This window comes from Suricata suricatta, chromosome 9 (assembly GCF_006229205.1).
Source record: "Suricata suricatta isolate VVHF042 chromosome 9, meerkat_22Aug2017_6uvM2_HiC, whole genome shotgun sequence".
NCBI lineage: Eukaryota > Metazoa > Chordata > Mammalia > Carnivora > Herpestidae > Suricata > Suricata suricatta.
This window is the reverse complement of record NC_043708.1, coordinates 104,882,762-104,906,207: the sequence shown is the minus strand read 5'-3', so window position 1 is coordinate 104,906,207 and position 23,446 is coordinate 104,882,762. Positions and strand designations below refer to the sequence as shown.

Here is a 23,446-nt window from a genome sequence, read left to right as displayed (position 1 = left end):
GCCACTGAACAGCTAGAACAGATAATAACTATTAGTAAATCAAACTCCTCTGCAATATCCAGCTGTGCCTCACGCATTTACATACAGATAGAATGGGTATATGTTTTTAATATGTATGTGATCCGTACTTTTACCACAGCCAAAGTGCACGCTACAAAGGAGGAGGAGAATGGGAATCGGATCAGCATGAGATAATAAAGTGGCCTAGATAAAGTATTAGCCAGCGATTGATCTCAAACCGGGATGCTGCTTCTTCTGACCTGATTACTTATTATGCATAGATTCCATTAAATAGAGCTTAGACACGGAAAGCTTCTGGAAATACTCTAAATGCATAGAAGGATCTACAGCACTCTGAACCCAAATGGTAACTGCGGAGGTGCCCACAGCCCCTACGCTCCCTCCCTGAGTCAAGGCCCACATTCAGGATAGGCCCGGGAGGTTAAAGGCCCACAGGGAGGGCTTTTCCCTTCCCTCCTCTGTGGCCAGGCCAGCACCCTCCCAGTGAATGCCTCCCTCCTGGGCTGCCTGTCTGGTCCTGGCTGAATGCACTAACTAACAGAATGAAAGGCAGCCAGGGAACTTAACAATCATTCAGGGTCACGGTCCCGTTTGAAAAACTGATGACAGCCACAAATTCCGCTTTTCAGAAAAGGATGCAAATCCCCACATGCATGCACGATGTTGGATGTAATTTCAGGGGCTTTAACAGACTTCCTGAAGTCACGGACCCTAGGTCAAGGACTGGTGATCTCGTCCATCCCCTCCGTTTTGCAGATGAAGACACAAAAGCAGGGAGGGAATGGGGAGCTGCTGACAAGGGAAGGGAAGTGTGGAGGCTTTTCTGCTAAATCACAGCCTGACCTTAGCTACCAAAGAGCCCTAAAGGAAGACTAACTCAGCAAGGAATTCTCGGTGGCTTACCCGAGCAAGGCTCTATACAATAATGCCTCTCACCATATCCCTTTTAGTCACAAACACCTATACCCTCCATCTGAATAGCGCACCAGACCTGAAACTCTCCATCTCAACATGCGCCCATCTCAAGCTGTCTGTTTCTGAACTTAGGGGTCTGGTTTTTGTTTTGTGTGTCCTTCAATCTGATCACTGACATTTGGGGGAAATGTCTCCAACACCCTTGTGTTAGGGTCTTCTCCCTTCTTCCTGCGTTCTCGCCAACCCGTCCCGCACTCCACATAAGCTGTGACATTCCTGCCTGGTAGTCTGACGCCTGGTGATCATTCTGTCTGCCACCTCCATGGTCTTTACAGCTCGGAAACTTTCTTCCAAGTTTGTGGGTCCTATATCACGGAGCTGGACATAGGGCTCATAGTGCTCACATAGATCTTTCCTGCAATTTATACCTGGGTGATTTAAAAGTGGGTTCTTTAATAAGGGCATCATTTTTTTAGGATCAGAAAGAGTGTATGTGTTGGGGTGGGGGCCAGCATGTCAACTTTCTTAGCTGCTTGCACAGCTGGTTTTCCTTTGTTGGGCTTAACTGTGACTCCTGGGTTATGCAATAGGTCTTGAAAGACTAAAGGATGAAAGATTCTAATATTTTTGAATGGGAGTCCACTCACAAAGAAAGGTATGGATTGGTGGGTGGGTTGGTGGTGTTGCTTCTATGTGAGATCAAAGTTTTCAGACTTGGACTAGGGTTTCTTCTCCAAGAGGAGGAATTTCTTAACAGATCACCCAGTGGATGGTAAACGTGTTGCCTATCTGAATTCCACCATTGTGGGTTTGGGACTCCCCAAGGCCACTGTCAAAATGGTTTCTGTTCCCAAAAGGCACTAGAGGTTTCACATTGCTCTGAAAAAGTCTGGGCCTCTACACACTCATGCTTTGCCCAGCCTGTTTCCTTTGCCTGGAACGTCACCTTGAAAACTCTACTAAAAATCAGTTCATACTCCAAAGGCCCTTTGCAAAGGCTACCTTCTCTGTGTAGCTTTTCTCCGTTTCCCCTAATGGATCCTCACAGAACTCTGCCATTTTTTTAATGGCAGTTACTTTATTCTAGTGATCTGTATACTTGCTGTGTCCCTTGCAAGACTGTATGAATGTGACTTGTTTTTCCGTGTATCTTCTGTTGAATCTAGCACGGGACTTTGCCCATAATAGTCTACAAATATCTGCTGAATTCAATTATTCAAGTGGTTCTGAGATCTCCAAAGATGATGTAGATGCAGTGGATAAAACTTTTGAATGAGTTCTTTATGTAGCTTAATGGCCACATGCCAGAAAGGTAGATCAGGTCAAATGAACCCCAGATTCCCCAAAATGTGAGTGTTTAAGGAAATGTCTTGGCCCAGCATTCATATACTTCTACTTAGAACAAAAAAAACGGATAACCATCTTAGGAACAAAGACATATAAAGTAGAATTAAATAGCTAAACACCTAGATGAGTCCTAACACTGGGATTTTAGGGGCCTCAAGAGCCTAACTTGTAAACTTTTACACTTCCTCTTTAAGATTGACATGGTCAAGAATCGTAAAGATGATGGTGTTGTCTGGGGTATTCTGGATATAAGGTCACCCCCCACCCCAATAAAGACAGAAACTGCTTGCACGCCCACCATGTGCCTGGCCCGCCCCTCCCTGCGGTCTGATCTACTTGGGCAGCACGTGCTGTATTCACTGGCAGCCACGGTCACACCGGAGCTCCCTAGTGATGCGACTGTAACACTCAGTATTTCCACCTGGTCCCATCTCTGCTTCTCCTCCTTTGGTTTGGACCGTTCTGCACGCCTCACAGTTGATGCGGCCCGAGCTGCACAGGCCACATCGATCCCCCGCTGGGTGGTGGTCCTGCGCTCAGGAGGTAAACTGCCCTTTTTGTGGAAGGCAGGCCCCCGCCCATAGTGACAAACATCCTCTACGGTGCATGCATTCTGGAGGATGCTCAGCTTCCAGATGGGAGCACCATCACATAGGTTGTAGGCGGGGAGGGAAAAGGAAAAATTAAAGCCATTAATATGCTAGAAAAAATTAAAAAAACTGGTTCCTTAAGACTAGGTTCCTAGGATGTGACTCAGGCTCCTCAAGCCAGGTACAACCCATGCACTTTCCCATTCCCTATTCGGCTCAATACTACGGCCAGAGGCAAGCAGGGCCCAGCCCTCTTGACCACAGGAGCCACACACACATTGCAAGGTTCCTGCCTCCTCACTGAGCCCTTTCTAAGCCAGGGGGCCTCACTGGTGCTGCACATAAGGCAATATGTCCAGTTAAATCAAATTAAACTAAAAATGTTAAGTATAGGATGGTGGATCCTCTGACTACATTTTTCATTGTATTTTACAGATTTCATTTATTTATTAATTTATTTAATATATCTTTTCAACTAATCTAAGTCTATTGTTTTATTTTTTTAATGTTTTATTTATTTTTGAGAGAGAGAGAGAGAGACAGCGTGAGCAGGAGTGGGTCAGAGAGAGACACACACACACAGAATCTGAAGACAGGCTCAAGGCTCTGAGCTATCAGCACAGAACCCACAAACTGTGAGATCATGACCCCAGCTGGAGTCGGCTGCTTAACCAACTGAGCCACCCAGGCGCCCTGTATTTTATAGTTTTATTGTTATCTATTAATTAAAACCATGGGACAGCACATACCAGTGTGTACAGTTGTAAAGAGAGATACTGGAATATATGTACTGATTGTCTCTCTACACACACACACACACACACACACACACACACAGACCCTTACATACACTTCTAAGGCACTGAAAGTACTCACCCTTTAGCCTTGTCTTTATGACTTGTCGCCCTGGAGTTGTGTTCCTTACCAAGATATACATTCATATGCATTTATGGGTGTACGTACCATCTGCAGTGTGTTATTTATAAGTGGCCAGCTCATTGCAGCGCTGAAACACGCATTTACAAACAGATATCTGTTTTATGAAACCCTATTCCTTTGTTTTAATAGCTGAGCTATCCAGCCATAGCATAGTAATGTACAAGGTAAATGGGTCTGCATCTCTAGAACCTGTTCCAAGTTTTCTCAAATGTGACTAACTGCAAGAATTTCCCAACCATCAAAGGGACGCCACCGCCAAAAGACCAGTTTATTCTAGACGTGAAATCTGCACAGTTATAAATTGCAGAGGTTTTAGGGGTGAACTTTAACTTGAAACTACCCTGAAATAGAAGATTTGCTTCAGGGGTAACACGAAGGAGAAAACTACCTTCCTGGGAAGCACTTGCGATGCGCAAGGGAAACACGCTGTTACTTTACATTCCAGGATGGAATCTGTGTTACATAGAGCAGCCGGGGCACTTGGGGTGCTGATTAGGACGGCATACAACGGATGTAAACCTCTGAACTGGTATCCATAAAATGCTTATTGTTTAAAGTGGTAACAGAAAATGGGCCGGAATTTGCTCTGAGTGCAATAATGTAAAGACAGGGAATGGTTTACGCAAAACGTAAGAAAGAGCAGACCATGATTATTATTTACTAATGCTCGATGCTAGCGTTATTCTAACAGCTTGTGCGTTGTCAGATCAACAATCTGCACTAAATAAATGACCATTTGGGAATTGCTAGGGAGTGTCTCTGTTCCTCTCCTTGCTCAACTAAAAACTGTCATTTGCAATCAAAGAAAACAGCCTTGGAGCTGAGAACACAGCACCCGCAGCCTTAGAGATGTCTCTTTCTGAGGAAAAGACCAAAGATTCACATTAACTTGATCTTTTGCAGCCAGTCTAATTTCATCCTACATGAATCCAAGAGGACTCCACACCAGGGTCAGAATTTCCTGCAGGACTGCGCTAAAAACTTAATAACGCTGACTCTCCTTTCTGTGACCAAGCCTCTGGATTCGGAGGGGCTGTAACAGCAAATGAGGACAAGGAAGTAACACAGATTAACTTGTGATCCTTGAGCGTGAGGCGAAGGAAGAGGGTTGTGCCTTAAATTTAAGAACGCTGGTGGGTTTTTAAAAAGTAGAAAACGACTGTCTGAGGCTCCGAGCTTCCCAAACACCTGCCCAAACGTTGTAAGTACTGTGGCCTCTTCAGAGCCTGTGGATGTGTTAAATTCCACTCTGGTTCTTTTAACAGAATATTAAACACAGCCATGTAAATCCGAATGTGACTAAAAATACGTACTTACCATCAAGTCCTCAGGTGCTGGTCTCTCTTTTGGCTGTTTTCTCATGCTGTAAAAGGAAAAAAAAAAAACAACTCACTGTTACCTGTATCGCTTATGAACTTGCGTTATAATTCCCACCACTGACTCTATTTCCTGGAATCTGAGTGTTTTCAAATTCATGTGTTCAATTGTTGGCCGAAGTATTGGCCTACATTCCCTTTCTTCTATTTTGGCTTTTAATTAATCAGATTTTGGAGGAATCTCATGAATCAGAAACACCATTTTTGTGGGGGGGAGAGAGTTATTCTTGCAATACAGATGAAGAATGAATTTAAAAATGTGAAAAAAAAAGGCAGCAATATTTCTTCCTGACTCAGTTTTCAATTTATTTCAAACTTAAATTTAGGGAACAATATACTTCTTTTTTGGTAATTGGGATAAGGTAATAAGAAAAGAAACATGACTACCAGGTCAAATGAGAAAGCATCTTAATCCTTTCATTCTTACTCTGAATGGCAAATAATAAAGACGTCAGGAATCTAGATAATGCTACAAAACTACAGACGGGCGGTTACATTATCTCCACCTACATCTACTCCAGCTCCCATGTAAGGTGATATTCATCAAACAGCTGTGGGGGAAGTTAAGTTGGTTTAAGCTGCTTAAAGACTCACATTCCTTATACAAAATATTATCTTGTCTTACGTGCAGTAAGTGTAATCAGCAGCTGTACCTTGTACGAAGCTACATGAGGAAGCACTCGCACGTAGGACTGACGTGACTATGGGAACTACCTATTTGGTGGCCGTATCTGTACTAAATTCAGAGTGTCTGTGGCATGAAGTCACGAAAAGAGGACTGCTTCTTCTATTACTTCAGAATCACACAGAAGCTTTTCTTTACATAAGGCAACCTCTAACAAGCCCTAAGAAAACCCATCATATAATCCCTGCATTTGCTGGCAGTTGTTTTTTTTTTTTTTTTTTTAGTAGAAAGACTTAATGATCATTTGGTAAATAAGAACGGTAGTTATGAACCATTAATGACATTGAGGACATTTGCCTTCCCTATAAATAACCATATGCACCTCTCAAATACTGCATCCATTAGCAAGTAATTCAAGCTGTCTCGCCGATGGAGTTGGTAACAGTCCTAATCTGACATTCCAAAGTAGCTGTATCTCTTGGGGAAACAAGGCTATTACCCACTATCATTTCTGTTTCAGCTTGACATCTGTGGAAATTTCAACCCAGGTTATCCCTCCCCGTCTCCATAAAACTTTTACAGAGCAGCTGATTAATTTTTGGGGCAGAAAGAAGGTAGACGCTTATTTGCTTTCCCCAGGTGCCCAGAACCAGCTCCACCCCAAAGTGGGTCTCAGGCCACACGAGAGGCACGACTGTCCCATTACAAACCCCACATCTCCAGGGCGGTGACGCCCACACCAGCGCCCCGGGCAGTGTAGGGATGGCTCGGTTTATGTTTCAGTTTCTGCATTTCAAAATGGGGCATTCCCTTGACGTGCTTCTGAGGGTTTCTAGGAATTCCACGTAAAGGAAATTGAGAGAGACTAATTCACATTTCTGGATAATGGCTCTGTATTATCAGTGAGCCCGGGACTCCAGTGTTCAGCCAATATATGTGTTTTTACCAACATGGCATGCTTTCCAAAGAAAATGTCTGCAGGGTAAAAACAGGTTTTAAAAGCTACAGAATATTATATAAGTATTTTAAATAAATAGAAACAGTGTTAATAAAAATTTTAAAGTTGGGGGAAAATCTCCTCACATATTTTTCTATGGAATATAAACTCTGACACATTTTTATTAAGAGGTAACATATTACACTTAGTCAAAAAGGTGATAAAGCTTGACACTTATATTAAGGAATATTTCTTGGTTTCACTTTAGTGTAATCATCAGATGGATCATGGTGGGGGGGAGGGAAAGGGGACAACGTGCCACCATTTCAGTTTAGCAAGGACTCCTGACTGCACCATTTCGTGGCCCTGCAGAAATGAAAGGTTTGTTTTCCACCACTGAACAGGACTCTGACGGGGTAATGAAATGGAATTTGGTGAAAGAGGGGAAGAAATGTAGGGGCAGTTGTGAGAGAGTTCCAGAATGTCCACAACAGTGTCTAGTTAGTTCTGTCTCCTGCTTCGGGGTGGTCACCGCTCTGCTCCCAGTTTCCTTCTCTCTCTGTCTCTGTCTCTCTCCGTGCAGAGGTGAGGGAGAAGACAGAAGGAGGGCAGCAGAGCATCGGGCGTGCCCAGGCCACACAGGTGCTGCCGAATGGGGAAGAGGCAGGTGGAGGAGACCTTGTTCTACGGAGGGGAGAGGGCAGGAAAAGAACCCTCCCTCAGGTGTAAAATGCCAAGGGGATGCCCAGGGGCTCTGAGGGCCCCTTTGATCAAAATCCTATGGTTCCTCCCAGTTCTTTAATGGTTCAGGTGGGCCGAATGGAACCATGTTTTCAGGGACTTCGGAACATCAACATTCACTGAAATGGGACACCAGTACTCTGTCTAAAATATAATAACCAAAGATAAAAGTTATTCACTGAAAATCCGATGAATTAATAAACTATGCTGCTTTCACGAAGTGACAGACAGTTTTATGGGTAACTTGAGGTTACGTTAATAAAAATAAGCTTCATATGTCTGTTCAAGAGGGGCTATAAAATTGTGTATTTCTTAAAAAAAAATATTGGATGGCAACAGTATCTGTGCTCGAAGAGGTAGCCTGATTCTCAGCAGTTTATTAAAACAGGAAAAAGCTCTAAAGTACATTTACAACCCTTTGTGTAAATAACGTTTACATAATTTAAACAATTTCTTCAGCTTTGCTGCCCCATCTGCCCAAGGCCCCCAAGTCCCTCCCATCTCCAAAAGGAAGCAGGGAAGGTCACAAGGTCTCACGGAGCCGCAGAGTTAATGGCATGTATCATTTACATTGAGGGCATGGCATGTTTGCAAACGGGCTCACCACTGAGTGATGAAATGTACAAATGGCTCGGAGAACTCTCCAACTGGAAGGACGGGCGAATCCTGGGATGGAGGAAAAACAAGTCACCAAAAGTCACAACAATTCCTTTTCTTCCTTTATATCCGCCCCCCACCCCCCTGAAAATGTGACAGGGACTCACCACCATGTGGAAAGGAAAATAAGGCCTCGTCCAATTAAAAAGACTGTCTACATCCTCTCCCACATGTTTATGTAAAAACGCCAAATTTAAAGCCACACACATTTTACAATGGTGAGAAACATGAGAGCAAAGAGGGAGGGGAGGTGAAAAAAGGACAATGATAGCCACAGGGTAGGAAAGAAGGTACGAAAGTGTAAATGAGAAATTAATGATTATTTAAGTAACACACAAATGGTCTTGTAATTAACAAAGAGCTGTGAAATTATTCTTGTGTTGACCTTTGTTTCTTTTACTGGATTTGCTATTTATTTACACTTTCCTTTTTATTTACATTTGTTTGTATATGCAACTGATCTTAATTGCCTGCTGAATCATTTGGGTCAGTTTGCTTTTGGTTTTGTTTCTGTTTTTCACTTGAACAGAAAGGTTTGTATGGGGGAAGCTGTTTTTCTGAAAAGGAATTTTAGCCTATTTGCCAGTCCAGGCAAACTCGTCAAAGGAGAGAGCCAGTGAATTAAGGACACAATGAAAAACTCCCACCTTGACCAGCAAGCAGAACGGGGGTGGAGGTGGGAGGCCCTCAAATGAGCAGGAAACAACACAGCAACAAACGACAACCACTGGGTAACAGGGAGCAAACCCCATTACCATTTGCAAAGGAAGGCTTTAAGAATTTAGGAGTTTTTCCAAGAATGACAGAGAGCGCCACTGTGTTTATAGTGTAACGGCTCAGGATGTAATGAAATTACACTGCAGAGTACTTTAACAGTCATCTCATTAGACCTACAGTTGGAACAAGAGAGCCACATAAAGTAGGCAGCTGCAAATGACTCCATTCCCATCTATTCTCATTTGCTATTAAAAATACCTTTCGGCGGCTTTTTTCCTCTCTGACATCCCTACACAAAGTGCCCTGCAAAGTATGATACATGCACCTATTTAAATTAACAAAGGAATGACTTATTTTAATCTCACTGTGCTTTGGAGTGCTTTGGCCATTTGGATGAGCAATATATCATTACATACAACCTTCCAGCGCTGCAGGCAAGAAACTCAGAGCATGCAGCATTTGGTGGGAGCCAAACAATTTCTCTAGCACACAACTGTGTCAAATGCATGCATGTATTCATTATTGAGAACGAGAGGAAATAGCTTTGATGTAGTGGAAAAAAGAAGCTGATAAAAGCACCTCTGCAATATGCGTGTCATTACCAATGGTGGCAGATAGACACACTTGCACAGCCTCCTATGTGATTAGTAAATATACATATAATTGCTGTGGCCAATTATCAGAAAAATGAGATCGGTAATTACAAGACAGAAAATTAACTAGAACTCTTATTAAGGCTTTGTTTCCAATTCAAACAATTGGAAACTGCTGGAAAATACAATTCAATCAAAAGGAAGTGAGGAGGTCAGAGCAGCTCCCCCTCTCCAAAATCCCAAAGAGGTTAAAAGAAAAGGAATGTGAACAAAATGATCCTTAGATTTTACGTATCTGTTCTCTTTGAATTTACTCTATTCATCCAGAGCAGGGGAAGGTTAGGAATCAGAAACTTAAAATTCTCATCAGTAGAGAAAGGCTTCCAAGAAGAAAGGGAAACAAAGGAAAACGGGAGTGAAATAAAATCTTGCCAAGTTCAAAGGATTACATGCAGGCATTACACAGAGACGACATGAAAAACAGGGGGCTGATGAAACAGTCCGCTCAAAAGAAACAAGGTACGCAATAACATGACAAGTCTTCGATAAAGGTACCATAAAATGGTCACATAAGTCCCATCGGTTTGAAGAGCAAAAATAAAACATGATACCAATTTCAACCTGACTTGTTTTAGGAAAGCCATATATATCACCATGCCTGCAAGACCGTACAAGGCCCAGTTCAAGAAATGACATTTCACTGTCTCAGAAACTATTAGCAAAAAAATGGTTCAAAGTCTGAGGTACGAAAACCACCTGATCAGAGCCCTCTGATCAGGCAGTTAGTCCCCTCAGTCATCATTTCTGAAATTCTTCCGAAGGCTGCCGTACTAGAAGTGTCTTGAGTAGTAGTTGATTTAAAATGCAATGTTTAGAAAGATAAAAGCCTACTGCCTTAATGTGGCTGAATATTTACCAGGATGGTTAAAATTCTGGGCCGGTTTTCTACCAAGATCATGGTATAAAACATGATGCTAATGTGGGCCTCATTTCAAAGTATGATACCAAGAGTAAATTAATGAATTAGAGACTAGGCAACTTGATGAAGATGTCATTTTAACATGGATGAGAAACAAGACGAGGAAGTGTGACATCTCTGCATGGGTAGTTAATTTTATTTAAGACCTGATATTGTAGCCTGTTAAGTTCCTCATAACATAAAACTAAGGAACACTGGGTGGTACCCATGAATAATTTATTTCACTTGTGAAAATGCCAGCCCAAGTCGACTTTACAGAACCTGAGAGAGTGGATTCTCCTCTCAGGGGTGCCTGGAAAGAATCACTCATCAGAGATGCAGGGGGGCAGCGGTGAGGGGGGATTCTAATCTCACATGCATAATGCCAGGTATTTCTTTTCCTTTTAAAAATCCATGTTTCTTGCATACCTCAAAGGAGAATTTTCTGAGCTACAGAAGACCGACCGGCAGGGTGGGGGGGTGGTGACAATGCCATGCACAAGCATGGGGGTGGAGCAAAGGAGACCTCTGAGAGCCTCCCCACTCCACAAAAGCACGCAGGCTGTTAACATGCCAAAGGGAAGCAAATGAATAGACCCGACAGTGTTTACCGCACTAGAGGATTTTAAAGTATACTTCTCTCATATTTAAGCAAGTAAAATCAGAAATTTGTTTAGACCAGCATGTAAAACACCTCCAAGAACCTGCCTCTTTCATGATCTAATTCAAATGTGCATGAAGGAGGGAGGGAGGCTCAGGGTGGAGCTGCCCCAGTTTCCCTGCAGCTCCCAGCGAGGCAGAGCCTCCAGTCACCGGGGTTAGAGGGAGACTGAGAGCCACGCCAGGGGGTACAGGGATCTAGCAAAGTACGTGCTGCTACTTATCAAAAATGTCCTCTGTCAAATATGGGTTCAGGGAAGATGAACAAATACATTTCAAAAATATAAATGCGAATGGGAGAAGCAGTGACGCTAACAACTCGCAGGACTGGCTAAAATAAAAGTCACTCTTTTTAAGACCCTGGGTGCCCTACTTCACCTTAAGGGCTTTTTCGGGGGGTTAGCTTTTCTGTTGAACTTCTAAGCACAGAGGTATGGAATGAAGCAGTGGACACAACCTTCACCAGAAGCCTTAACCTGAGATCTTAGTCCCAAATCAACTTTAGAGTCCTGCTAGAGGGACACAGGCTGGACCTTGTTCTATAAAAACAGCTGCCATAAACCCTTTCAGTAAGCAATTCTGGTCATCAAGGAGGACAGTCTCCAAGTCTCGGAGGTTTCTGTAACTACCTGGTCAGCCCCTTTTGCTAAACAACTGGATCACAAGCGCGTGGCTCGCTGGAGAACAGCGAAGGACAACCGGGAGAAAAGTTTGAGTGATGCCTTTGCCTGGTGAATAATGAACAGTTCAGGAAGGTCAACCCATTACAACTGAAACTGTTTAATTATTAATTATGCACAATCTATGGGCAAAAGGACAAGTTCAGAATGTTTAATGTATGCTAACTTCAACTGGACTCTCTCTGGGTATTTTGTTATTAGCACTTGTCAGCAAGGTACTCAGGCATAAAAAAAGGCAAGCAGCAGAAAATCTGAGTGTGTGCGCGTGTGTACCTGCACACTCAAAGAGTGGAGGGGGGGTAGGGAGAAGGAGGTCTGATTCCAATCACTGCAGCTGCTAGTTCACTTGCAGACGAAGTATTCCAATAAGCACACTTTATGACCTTGGGAGCAGACGGATAGGCTGGGTCCATGACATACAGAAAACACAGATGAGGCTTTTGGAATCACTTATTTGGAAGAGAGATCATTATTTTAAATACATAGTTGTTGTTGTTTTTAATCGTGATGTTTCTTGGCTTTGAAAAGATCCATGACAATATTGGTGCACACACGTGTGTACACACATACGCATGAGTGCACAGAAAACTGGCAGAATCTGAATAAATTCAGTGGCTTCTCTCAATGTCACCTTCCTGGCTATGGTAGCGTACTCTGTTCCTGAGCTGCTACCACTGGGGGAAACTGGGTGAGGGGTAAGCAGTCTCCATGTTAGGTCTTACAGCTGCATATGAATCTAAAATGACATTGAAATAGAGAGTTTAAAAAGAAAAAGGTAGGGACCTATTTTTTAAAACTCTGATGAGGTTCAGATTCTTGGCGGAGCTTAGCTTTGTGTAACGGGAAAGGCTAGCATAACTACTCAAATGGAGAGCACTTAAGGGAACTTTGCTTAGAAAAAAAACCTGAGGATTTAATTTTTGCCTTTAACTCATGATTAGAGATGACAATGAAACCTGACATGGATATGGTCAGGCTTAAGGATATAATTCAAGGATATAATTCAGACACTGATAAGGCACAGACACGCAATACTGTATAAAAACAATGGTATGAGGCGCCTGGCTTGCTCAGTTGGTTAAGTGTCTGACTTTTGATTCAGCTCAGGTCATGGTCTCATGGTCCTGAGACAGAGCCCCATGTTGGGCTCCGCACTGGGTGTGGAGTCTGCTTAAGATTCTCCCAGTCTCTTTTGCTCCCCACCCCTCCCCCACTTGATGTGTGTGCACTCTCTCTCTCTCTGAAAAGAAAAAAAGATAGTTATTCATTACTTATTTGTCCATTCATTCAATAGTCTTCTTGACCACCTACCATGTCAAAGGGTCTGATCCTGGCTTTGTGGGATGACTGATATTTAATCCATAACCTTGAAGAACTAGTGTATTATTTAGGGGAATAAGATGTGCACCTGCAAGAGAGAGGAAAAACAGCCCTGCAAGATAGAGGAAACGGCCCAGTAAGGGCTAAGCATCCAGGCTGCACTGGCGGGCAGAGATTGGCTGGTACACATGAGCTCATAAAGGAGAGTGACAGGAAATAGAGTATGAGTCTGGAGGGCTGTGAGAGACCTGCTTTGCTCTCCTACCTTCTTCCTTCCTCACTTCCAGAAAGCAGCTGGGGAGGAAAGGGACCTTGAACATTTTAATCTATGTCCTGTTCCCTGCTCTTTGTGCAAAACGGACATTCCAAGATTTTATACTTAACTGGCAGTCAGAGAAGGCAAAGAGAAGGGCAACTTCTCAAAAATCTCAAGGTGTTGGCCAACTGGTGAATTCTAAGGTCAGTTGCAATGTGGTTAGATTAAGCCAGCCTGGTAAGTTAAACAGAATATGGCAAGCCTTCTAACATTTCTTAATAGCCCATTTGTAGACCTCATGGGGTCAAGTCATCAAGCCAATAGGTAGTTAACATCAGAGAATCACTTGGAGTCTGACCAGTATTGAGTTATGCACTAACATTTAAAAAATAAGTTTTTTAATTCAAGCCTGATGTTCCTTTGGCTTGGCTCAACAATTTCTGTTCCTATACACTGGGACTCACACTAATGGCCACAGCTCTCTTAGACTGCTCTACTTTTGTCCACAGTGTTGAGGTCAAAGGCTGTTTGTAACTCCCCAAATTGGTTTTTGACTCTCCACTGTTCACTGCCTTAAAATAGCATTTTCATGAGACAATTGAAGAATCCATACCTCCTCTGGACTGAAGAGGATCCCTAGTTTGGGGAAAAAAAAAAGACACAAAAAACTTCACCCTCACCTTTAAAGAACTCCACAGAAGCTCATCTACAAACCAAAAAAGTCTATGTGTCCAAAGTGTAATCCAATGGTAGATTTTGGGAAATTAGCTCAGTTTTAATATTTTGAAGGTCCTCAGTGTTTGTATCTGTAAGTTGCTTCTACAACAGACTGTAGTGGGGGTTGGAGGAGTGGGGAGAAGGCAGTCACATCTCATTAGAGCGAGAAAGGTGAGAAATAGATGGACAGGTGCTCCTGGTCAGTTAGAGAACGAGGCAGCCCAGTTTAAGATATGAGTGAACCGTAATTACACACTGGGGTTGTACAAAGTCGGTCAGTGCTTATAAACAACACTCAGTTTACTTAAAAATGTGGCCACTCTGTGAGGAAACAGTATTTTGCTATTATGTGTAGTTTTGATTTCACAAAGCAGACACGACCGACCTATCTTCGCGGCCCTATGAGGGACACGGCTGGGAATGAGGCTTTGGATTTAGGAAGGCTGGAGGACGGACATCATCAGAAAAGAAAGCCTGTGACCCCTCTCAGCTGGAGACCAGAAAGCCCTATTTTGACTCATCCCACTCCACATGAAGCCTTGAGCAGAGGAAGTGAAAGATGATTCAATTTCCACACTGGGTCACCCCATGCTCTGGGTTGCCAGATGTGACAAATTACCTGTGTGGGCATTTTGGTGTGAAGTTCTGTCCACTGGGTCTGGGCTGACAGTAGCAGCTCATTTAACTTGTCTCAGAAGGACCTGGAACCAGGGGCCAAAGGCCTAAAGTTTTACCGCTGAAACACCCATCTGACCTATAAACCATTAAATCAAGGGAGAACCAGCTGGTAGCCAAGTAAACATCCCAACCCAATAGCTTATAGAAACCACAAAATATAAAAGGAACAGGTCTAAAGAAATCTGTCTGTAGGTAACTGAACTTTGAGATTATAAAGATTTTCCCTTTTTTTTTCTCATAAACATGTTGCAGAAGTTATTGAGATGAAAAAGGAAAACACGCCATCATTAATATCAAAACTAACCCATCATTTACTCTACAATTTTTATCACTTAAAAGATTTATATTTACCTAGAGATTTTCCAAACCTAGGGCCGAGATCTTGGTGTTTTATAAAATTCCTTGAAAATAGGCAGAGAACTAGAAAGTGGATCAATCTTTTTTCTTTCTTTTTAAAATGTTTTTTATTTATTTTTGAGAGACAGAGAGAGACAGTGCAAGCAGGGGAGGGTCAGAGAGAGAGGGAGACACAGAATCTGAAGCAGGCTCCAGGCTCTGGGCTGTCAGCACAGAGCCCAGATACAGGGCTCGAACCCACCAACTGTGAGATCATGACCTGAGCCGAAGTCGGACGTTTAACCAACTGAGCCACCTAGGCGTCCCAAAAGTGGATTAATCTTTTAAACCATATTTACAGTTGCTTTCTCTCCATAGCTAATAAACATGTTTTTATTTTAGGTCACTTGTTGGTCACAGGCTATAGTGCACAGTAATATTTAGAAGTGTCTGTGTGAATAGCACACCCACTACTCACACACATACCTGTACACTAACATCCACATATACCTCCCTTTTCTGTGGTGTAAGCAGAACAGCAAAAACATGCTTGTCTTACACCAAAGGGATTTCATTTACAAAAGTAAAACCCGTTATTGTCCTCTCTCTCTGTAGCCTCCCCATGCATTTCTATTGCTTTTCCATAAAACACTGCTGCAAATAATCAAGCATGACCATTGACATCTACAAGATTGAGTTTTAGGAACCATTAAATGAGCTCACCCTCGTGGGAAGCTTCCTGCTCAGGCTGGTCTAAAGGTAATTATTCAGCAATTCCTACCTGTGGTTTTACCTTGTCCCTATATAGTGTTTGAATTTCATATGCTGGTAAGGTCAATATTTTTTTCCTCAGGAAAAGTCCAGCTACACATGTTTGATCCAGGACTTAAATGATAATGTTAATATACACACTTCACCAGGTTCTATGTACGAAAGTGTTGATTAAAAGCAATCTTAGATTAAAGGTAGATCATAAACTATATGAAACAAAAGCAAAAGAGGAAAATCTAAGGGAGAATAATAACTCTTAACAGATTCTGAAATGAAAGGAATGATTCTTCTTTTCATAGGTAAGGGGATGACAATGAGACATCTGAACTACATCCACACCGTTCAAGGGCAAGAACCTGGCAGGTCCGTGTCCTGAAAAATCAACAAGCCACAACACCATCAAGTCAGACTCCGAGAACTCACTGAAATCCAAAGACCACATCGTCGTCACACTGTATGTCCTCCTGATGTTCACTCGACTGTTAGTTAAAATAATTACCGGCATTTGCCACCTGCGCTGTGAGCTATGGATAAGGGGAAAGACCGAACTTCCCTGGGCTGCGCCATATAGGAGCGCTGGTGGTAGCTGCTGATGCATTTTGATAAACAAATTCAAAGGCTGTGTGAGTTGTGCCTTGAAGGCTGAAAATTATACGTGAAATTGTGCCATACCTGGCTCCAAACAATAAACTTGGGGAGAAGGGAATTTAAAGCGGGGAAAAGAAGATAGCCCTTCAGTTTAAAATTAGTCAATATGAGAGGAACAAAGAGAGGGAGACCGGGAGGGAAGAAGGGGGAGGAAGTGAGAAAAAAAAAATAGAACTACATACTGTGAAATGAACAAGTTCAGTTAGAATGTTCATCAGGATTTGGAAAATCATAATGCCATCTGCTACTCTGGACCTCCGAACATCAGGGATCTCGTGGGCCCAGACGCTTCCATTTCCAGGAGGAAGGAAGGAACTTAGACTCCCTGGAACGCTGCCTCCGTTCTGGAATGGAGGCAGCGCCCCAGCCGATCGGTTTGGAATCTCTTTTGAGAACATTTGCACTGTTCACATACGCATTTTCCCTGGTTTAGGGAAAATGAACGGCAGGCAAAATGATTACGGCAACTCGGCAGTGAGGCGGAGCAGTGCCCCAGCCTGAGCTGCTGGGTAACTGACCCTGGCATCCAACTTGGGCTCAGGGTGTGTAGGTCCCATCACGGTGGATTAAATGAGCATTGTCCTACGGCTGGATAAGACTTCACAATAGAGCAACACATGTTAAATGACAGCAGCCAAAATTGGCCCCACCAGGCAACTGCCCATTCACAGAACGCTTTTCATACGCCTCCACCACCAAGAAATTAATTCATTAATAATACATCAGGCTTCGTGGACAATTCAAAGAAAACAACACAAAGCTACTTGTTCAGTGACTGCCTAAAGATGCAGAATTTTTCCTGGTTAAAAACAAACAAACAAAACCCAAATCTAATGGACTTACTGAAACCTAAATCACAGGGATGTTTATGCTAATATTTGGTTAGTGAAAAAGAAGAAATGGTGAAAGTCTATCCACTGAATTCACTCAGTGCCACTAGGAAACAATAAAAATACAGATTATTTTCAGCAGCAGCTAATAAAATCTGAATTTATAGAACTGTGTGTTTAGAAATTATATTTTTCCATTTAGGTGACTTTGTACATCCTTCGGACTATCAGGGAAAATTTTGCTTTTAACTTGTTTCTTCTGTTACATTCTTTAAACTCACTTCTTTTTTTCTCCTCCCTCCCAACAACTCATAAATATGAATTAAATATAATTATAAATGAACAGAACATTAACTTTTGGATTACTGCTGTGTTTTGGTAGAATGTTAATGTCATTTCTAAAGAAACAGTTATTACCAATAGAAAAAGTAATTACCAAAGGAATCATGGCTTTAATGCTAACCTATTTTTGATCTTCAAAACCGCCAAACTGCATTAATTTAAACATACTGGACTTTTCAAAGGAGGTATTAGATTTCTAAAGGCTGCCTTACATAAAAGAGAAGTATCAGTTTTCAGGGTCCCAATTACATATTCCTAACACTACAGGACACATGTCTAGTTAGCAATATTACTGGAGGACAAGACTATTGTGTTTCCTCTTGAATTAACTTCCCAAATTTCTAATGCCTCAGTCATTAACTCATACAAGTTATAAACATCATGGAATTGCACATCAACACCCATTTACTGGAGTGGTCAGAGTGTTAGCCATGTGGACAGAAGCTCAGGGCCTGCACAGGGTGTCAGAAAGCTCAGGCCGGCAATTCTTGTCTCATTGCAATCCACTGCCATTGTGTATTATAAAAGGAACAGGCCAGCCTTTGGATGCTGGGAGCAGCGGGGATGAGGATGTTCCTTTTACTTTTTACTAACTTCAGAAGCCAAAATTGTGGCAAAGACCCTAGGCATTTCCTCTGGGGTTGGTTAATACCACTTTTTGAATTCCAGGGAGGTTTTCTTAGGCAACCATTTTCACCCGCCCCCTCCGCCCCCAGAGTACCGCTGCACTCACAGCCCAGCAGCTCCTCAGTAACCAGCTCTCAGGAACCTGTCGGGGAATGGGTGCTTCTGCAGGAATGGATCTTGTTAAGATGAGGGGGAGTTTAAGAGTCAAATCTTTTGTATACATACATTTTTCTAAAAGGAGTCAAGCTCCCTCCTGCCGATTTGAATAGATATGCAGAATAGAATTCAATTCTTTCCTAAAGATCTGGAGTCATTCTTATAGACAGCAAAACCGAACTGTGTCGTAACAGATCTGTGCCATTGGGGCATGTCTGCCATGCTTTCTAAGTTGTTTTCTTTTACAGCTTTAAAATATCTCTACTTTTGATGCCAGAATGTTCAGCTGCCACTTTTCCCTTCCATCAAGGTCAGTTATAGCATAGTAAATGGAAAGAGCCATACCCTTTGACAGTCACTCAGTTTCCTCATCTGTAAAATGGAGTGTTATGGGAAAACAACTTGTTTCCTTGGGGAAACATCTTGTAAACCACAGAGGTTAAGGCTAGACTTTAGAATTTCGATAAAGAACCACATATATTATTTAAGTGCCTTCTCACCATATCCTCTCTTACTTTTTGGATTGGTTCTTCTGAAGTCTTGAAAAGACAAGTACGAAGTTCTTATAATTATGTATACATTTCATTCAACAAATATTCATACATGACCCCTGTATTTTAGGGGCAGCAGTATGAAGACAGAAATGAAAAGCCTAGGTACTTAGAGTCCAGTTGATAAAACTACTTATAATTAGGTCCAGAACAGGAATTAACAGGAATTTTGAATGAGGTGCGCAGTGCCGTCCTATGAACGGAATGCCAATCACCTTTCCGTGAACGTGCCTTCCTCTTGGTGTGACTCATACCAGTGAGGGCCTAGCTGCCCAAGCTGCATGCTTCATCCCTGATCCTGCCTCTCCACTCTCCCCTACATCCAATTACTCACCAAAGTCTGTTTATCCTGTCTCCTAAATACTCTTCAAGCATGCTAAGGCTAATTAAAGCCCTCATAATCTCTGATCAGAACTATAGCTTCCTAAAGGCCCTTCCCAAACCACCTTCCACACCCTGTCAGTGATTTTACTGAAACACAGATTTGGTTCCACTGATCCAGTTTAATGCTTTCAGTATGTGCCCCCTTCCCCACCCCCTCACCAAAAATGCCTTTAGGCACAGCATGTAAAGATCCTTGGAAATGTGGCCCTCGTCTCATCTGTTAAAACTCTGCCAAGCACTGCAGTCGTGACGAACTCCTGGGAGGGGCTTCCGGTATCTCTGAGCCTGACTCCCCCTGGCTCTGTGGGGTCCCGTTCTCTGTAGAGACTTTTGGTGCATTATCACCTTCTCTATCAACGGCCCTCTTGTCTGGGTTTCCCAGCACCTTGTCTACACTTTTTATTACAGAAGTTCTATAGCCGCAAGCATCATTAAAAACCTTATTGTAAATACCCATTTATGCGGGTGGTTAAAAAAGAGCCAGTGTGCTCCTCAGAGCTCAGGCCATCAAGTCTCATGTGACTTATACCACCGGCAGTTTAATTTTTTTAATAACTTTTTAATTTATTTTTGAGAGACAGACAGCGTGAGCAGGGGAGGGTCAGAGAGAGCGAGGGAGACACAGAATCTGAAGCAGGCTCCAGGCTCTGAGCTAGCTGTCAGCACAGAGCCTGATGCGGGGCTCGAGCCCATGAACCATGAGATCATGACCTGAGTTGAAGTCGTACGCTTAACCGACTGAGCCGCCCAGGCGCCCCACCACCAGCAGTTTAAAGTGATCTGTTTAGATATGACTGTTTACTGGCCTGCTGTCCTGACGAGAGCAGAAAATTTTTAATGGTGGCAACTGCATCCCTAACCCCGATACCTAGCTCCGGGATTAATATAGGTTTACAGAATGACTATTTGGGATATAATCAGTGGAACTCCAAGAACTTTGATGTGGGCACCAAGGGCAGGTAGAGATAGGGTAAAGAAGATTTAAGCCTGCCCATCCTTGGATCAAACCAGAATGGCTTCAAGTTCCAAAAAAATAAATTTAAAACTTTTGTGTGTCACAGAACACCAAGAAAGTGAAAAGACAATCCGCAGGATGGGAGAAAACATTTAGACCTTCATATCCAGAATATATAAAGAATGGTTCAACTCAATAATAAGACAAATAACCCAATTTAAAAATGGACAATGGAATTGAACAGACTTTTCCCCAAATAAGATATTCAAAGGGCCAATAAACATATGAAAATATTCCCAACATTATTAATTACAGGGGAAATGCAAATCAGAATCATAATGAGAGACTACATCAACCAGGAAGACTATATTTGAAAAATAAAACAAAACAAAACAACAACAAAATACAGAAAACAGGAAGTGCTGGCAAGAATGTAGAGAAATTTGAGCCCTCATAAATTGCTGGTGGGAATACAACATAGTGCAGCTGTTGTGAGATATAGTTTGGAAGTTCATCAAAAAGTTAAAAAGAATTTTCATATGATCCAGCAATTCCACTTCTAGGTATATATCTAAGAGAGTTGAAAACATATGTCTGCATAAAAATTTGCACACAGATGTTCATAACATCATTATTCATGACAGCCAAACAGCAGAAACAGCCCAAATGTTCATCAGTTGATAAATAAACAGAATGTGGTATACCCATACAATGGGATATGATTCGGCCATAAATAGGAATCAAATACTGATAAATGCTGCAGCATGGAATTACCTTGTAAACATTATATTAAATGAAAGACACAAAACATACAAAAACCAGATCTTATATGGTCCAATCTATATGGGACCACAGGGACATAGGGACAGAAAGAAGGTTAATTAGTGGTTGCCAGAGATCAGAGGGGACAGAAGAATTATGGGTGACTGCTAACAGGTACTGGGTTTCTTTGTGGAGAGATGGAATTGTTCTGGAACTGAGGTGTAAACTTTAAAAGGGTGAATTTTGTTATGTAATTTATTATTTCAATAAAAACATTTTCAAAGACAACATAAGAAAAGAGTTCCTCTATGATGGCCTCAGTACTTAGCTGCGGCCTTCTGGCCAGAGGCCCTTCTCTGCTGGATAGGATGGACTTCAGTAATATTGTGTAGAACTAGCCCTGTCAGGAAAAAAAAATCTGTATTTTAATTTACTCAAAGGAGCGTTTATGGGGCTCCTGCTTGAGCCCTTACCTCTACCAGGTGTTGGGATAAATTCCTGGGCTGGATGACTTCATAATCTAGTGTAAGACAAACTCATGAACTAAATTTGATTCCGTATGCTAGAAACCATAACAAAGCTTTTGTAACCAATGCTACACTGAATTCTATCTGGCACTGGGCAGGTACGGGTAGGAGGGACGAGGTGGGAAGGTAACAGGGACAGCTTCAAAGAGGAGATGACATGTGGGTTGGGCTTTGGAGGATGCTTAGGCATGAGCAAGGTGAAGAGGTGGAGGAGGTCATTCCAAGCAGGGGGAGGGGCACCAGCACAGGTGTGAAAGCGTGGAGCAAGTATGAAGACCAGTGACTGACCCAAAGTGAGGCTGAAATAAATGCAAGTGAGAGACTCAAATGCTGTGCTAATAAGTTTAGATATTATCTTATGGATAGGGTGATCCCTGGAAGGTTTAAGAGGTTGAGATCTGTATTTTTAAAAATACAGTTACACCGTGGAGGTGGAGCAGGAGAAACAAGGCAGACAGAAAAGCTCAGAAGCTTTTCTTTTTTACATTTATTTATTTTTGTGAGACAGAGAGAGATGGTGTGTGAACAGGGGAGAGACAGAGAGAGAGGGAGACACAGAATCCGTAGCAGGCTCCAGGCTCTGAGCTAGTGGTCAGTGCAGAGACCGATGCGGGGCTCGAATCCACGAACCGTGAGATCATGACTTGAACCAAAGTCAGATGCTCAACTGACTGAGCCACTCAGGCGCCCCTCTCAGCAGCTTTTCAATAACGTGCTTTCAAAGCAGCCTCTTCCGTCTCTTCCTTCCCCTTCCCCAGTCCTCAATCTTCTCACCCCCTTCTTCACACATCATCCTCTGCTAGAACAGAGATGTTAGCTGCCTCTTGGTTCTTCCCGTTTACATTGAAGGGTCTAGCTGTGTGATTAACCTCCACCTTCTTCTGCCAGGTGGGCACTCCATCAAACACTGCTTTCTTCCAGCACTGGACATGTTTGCTGGCATGTCTAGGATATATCAGAGGAGCTGCAGCTAAGTGAAAAGGTCTTGGCAGTTTAGGTGTTTGGTGAGGTGGACAACTGTCCCCTTTCATAAGGACTCTTTTTAATGGCACTGTAATGATGTGCATATGCCCATCAGGCAGCTAAGTAAATAGTGGAGGCTTTCATACATCTTCATTAAAATTTATGGTTAAATAGATTCATAAGAATTCACGGAAGGCACAGGCGTTTTATAAATGGAGGCTTGTAATGATGGTTTATTAATTATGATGATGGTGATGATGATGCCAAGAGTCTGTTCCCATCCTAAGCTTTACTCATCATCAAGGACACCAGGCCAGGCCCTACAGCAACACCCCCCTCCTGCCTGCTTCCTCCAGTTTTTGCCTATCATTCAGCTGGCCACTTCCTTTCCATCTTCCTTCCCCCGTCCCCACTGTGGCCTTCTTGTCAAGCTCCCTTTCTGGGCCACAGACCTTCCAGAGAAAGCCATCACCTCCCCTACTTCTGGCCCTGAGGCACAAAAGATATACGGTTTGCTTGGAACATGAGGTCGCAGTGATTCCACTATTTTGAAGCTATCTTTTGACACACAAACATTTTACATTTTGAGCAAGAGCAATGTTTTTTCCTCACTTATGCTCTTGGATATCACATCCATATTTCCTTTTAGGAGTTTCATCATTAAAGCTCCTACATTTGGGTCTTTGACCTCTTTTGAATTAATTTTTGTATATGATAATCAGTAGGGGTCCAAATTCATGCTTTTGCATGGGGACATCCAACTGTCCCAGCATCGCTTGTCCAAAAAACAATTCTTTCACCACTGAATGGTCTTGGCATCTTCGCTGGAAAACAACTGAACATGGATATGTGGGTTTATCTCTGGAT

General features: G+C 42.6%; 1 protein-coding gene and 1 long non-coding RNA gene across 2 annotated transcripts in view; one reads left to right on the top strand and one right to left on the bottom strand.

Moving 5' to 3' along the window:
• MAP2K5 (mitogen-activated protein kinase kinase 5) overlaps positions 1-23,446 on the bottom strand; it is a 264,767-nt gene that overhangs the window by 32,744 nt on the left and 208,577 nt on the right. Inside the window, exons 20-21 of the mRNA XM_029952259.1 lie at positions 8,096-8,157; positions 5,130-5,175 (exon numbers count right to left, since the gene is read on the bottom strand). Of these exons, the coding sequence (XP_029808119.1) occupies positions 5,130-5,175; positions 8,096-8,157 (108 nt within the window). The remainder of the gene's footprint in view (positions 1-5,129; positions 5,176-8,095; positions 8,158-23,446) is intronic.
• Positions 13,470-17,481, top strand: LOC115300710. The gene is made up of 2 exons (XR_003912793.1): positions 13,470-13,535; positions 16,134-17,481. It is a non-coding gene; the product is annotated as an uncharacterized LOC115300710 (long non-coding RNA).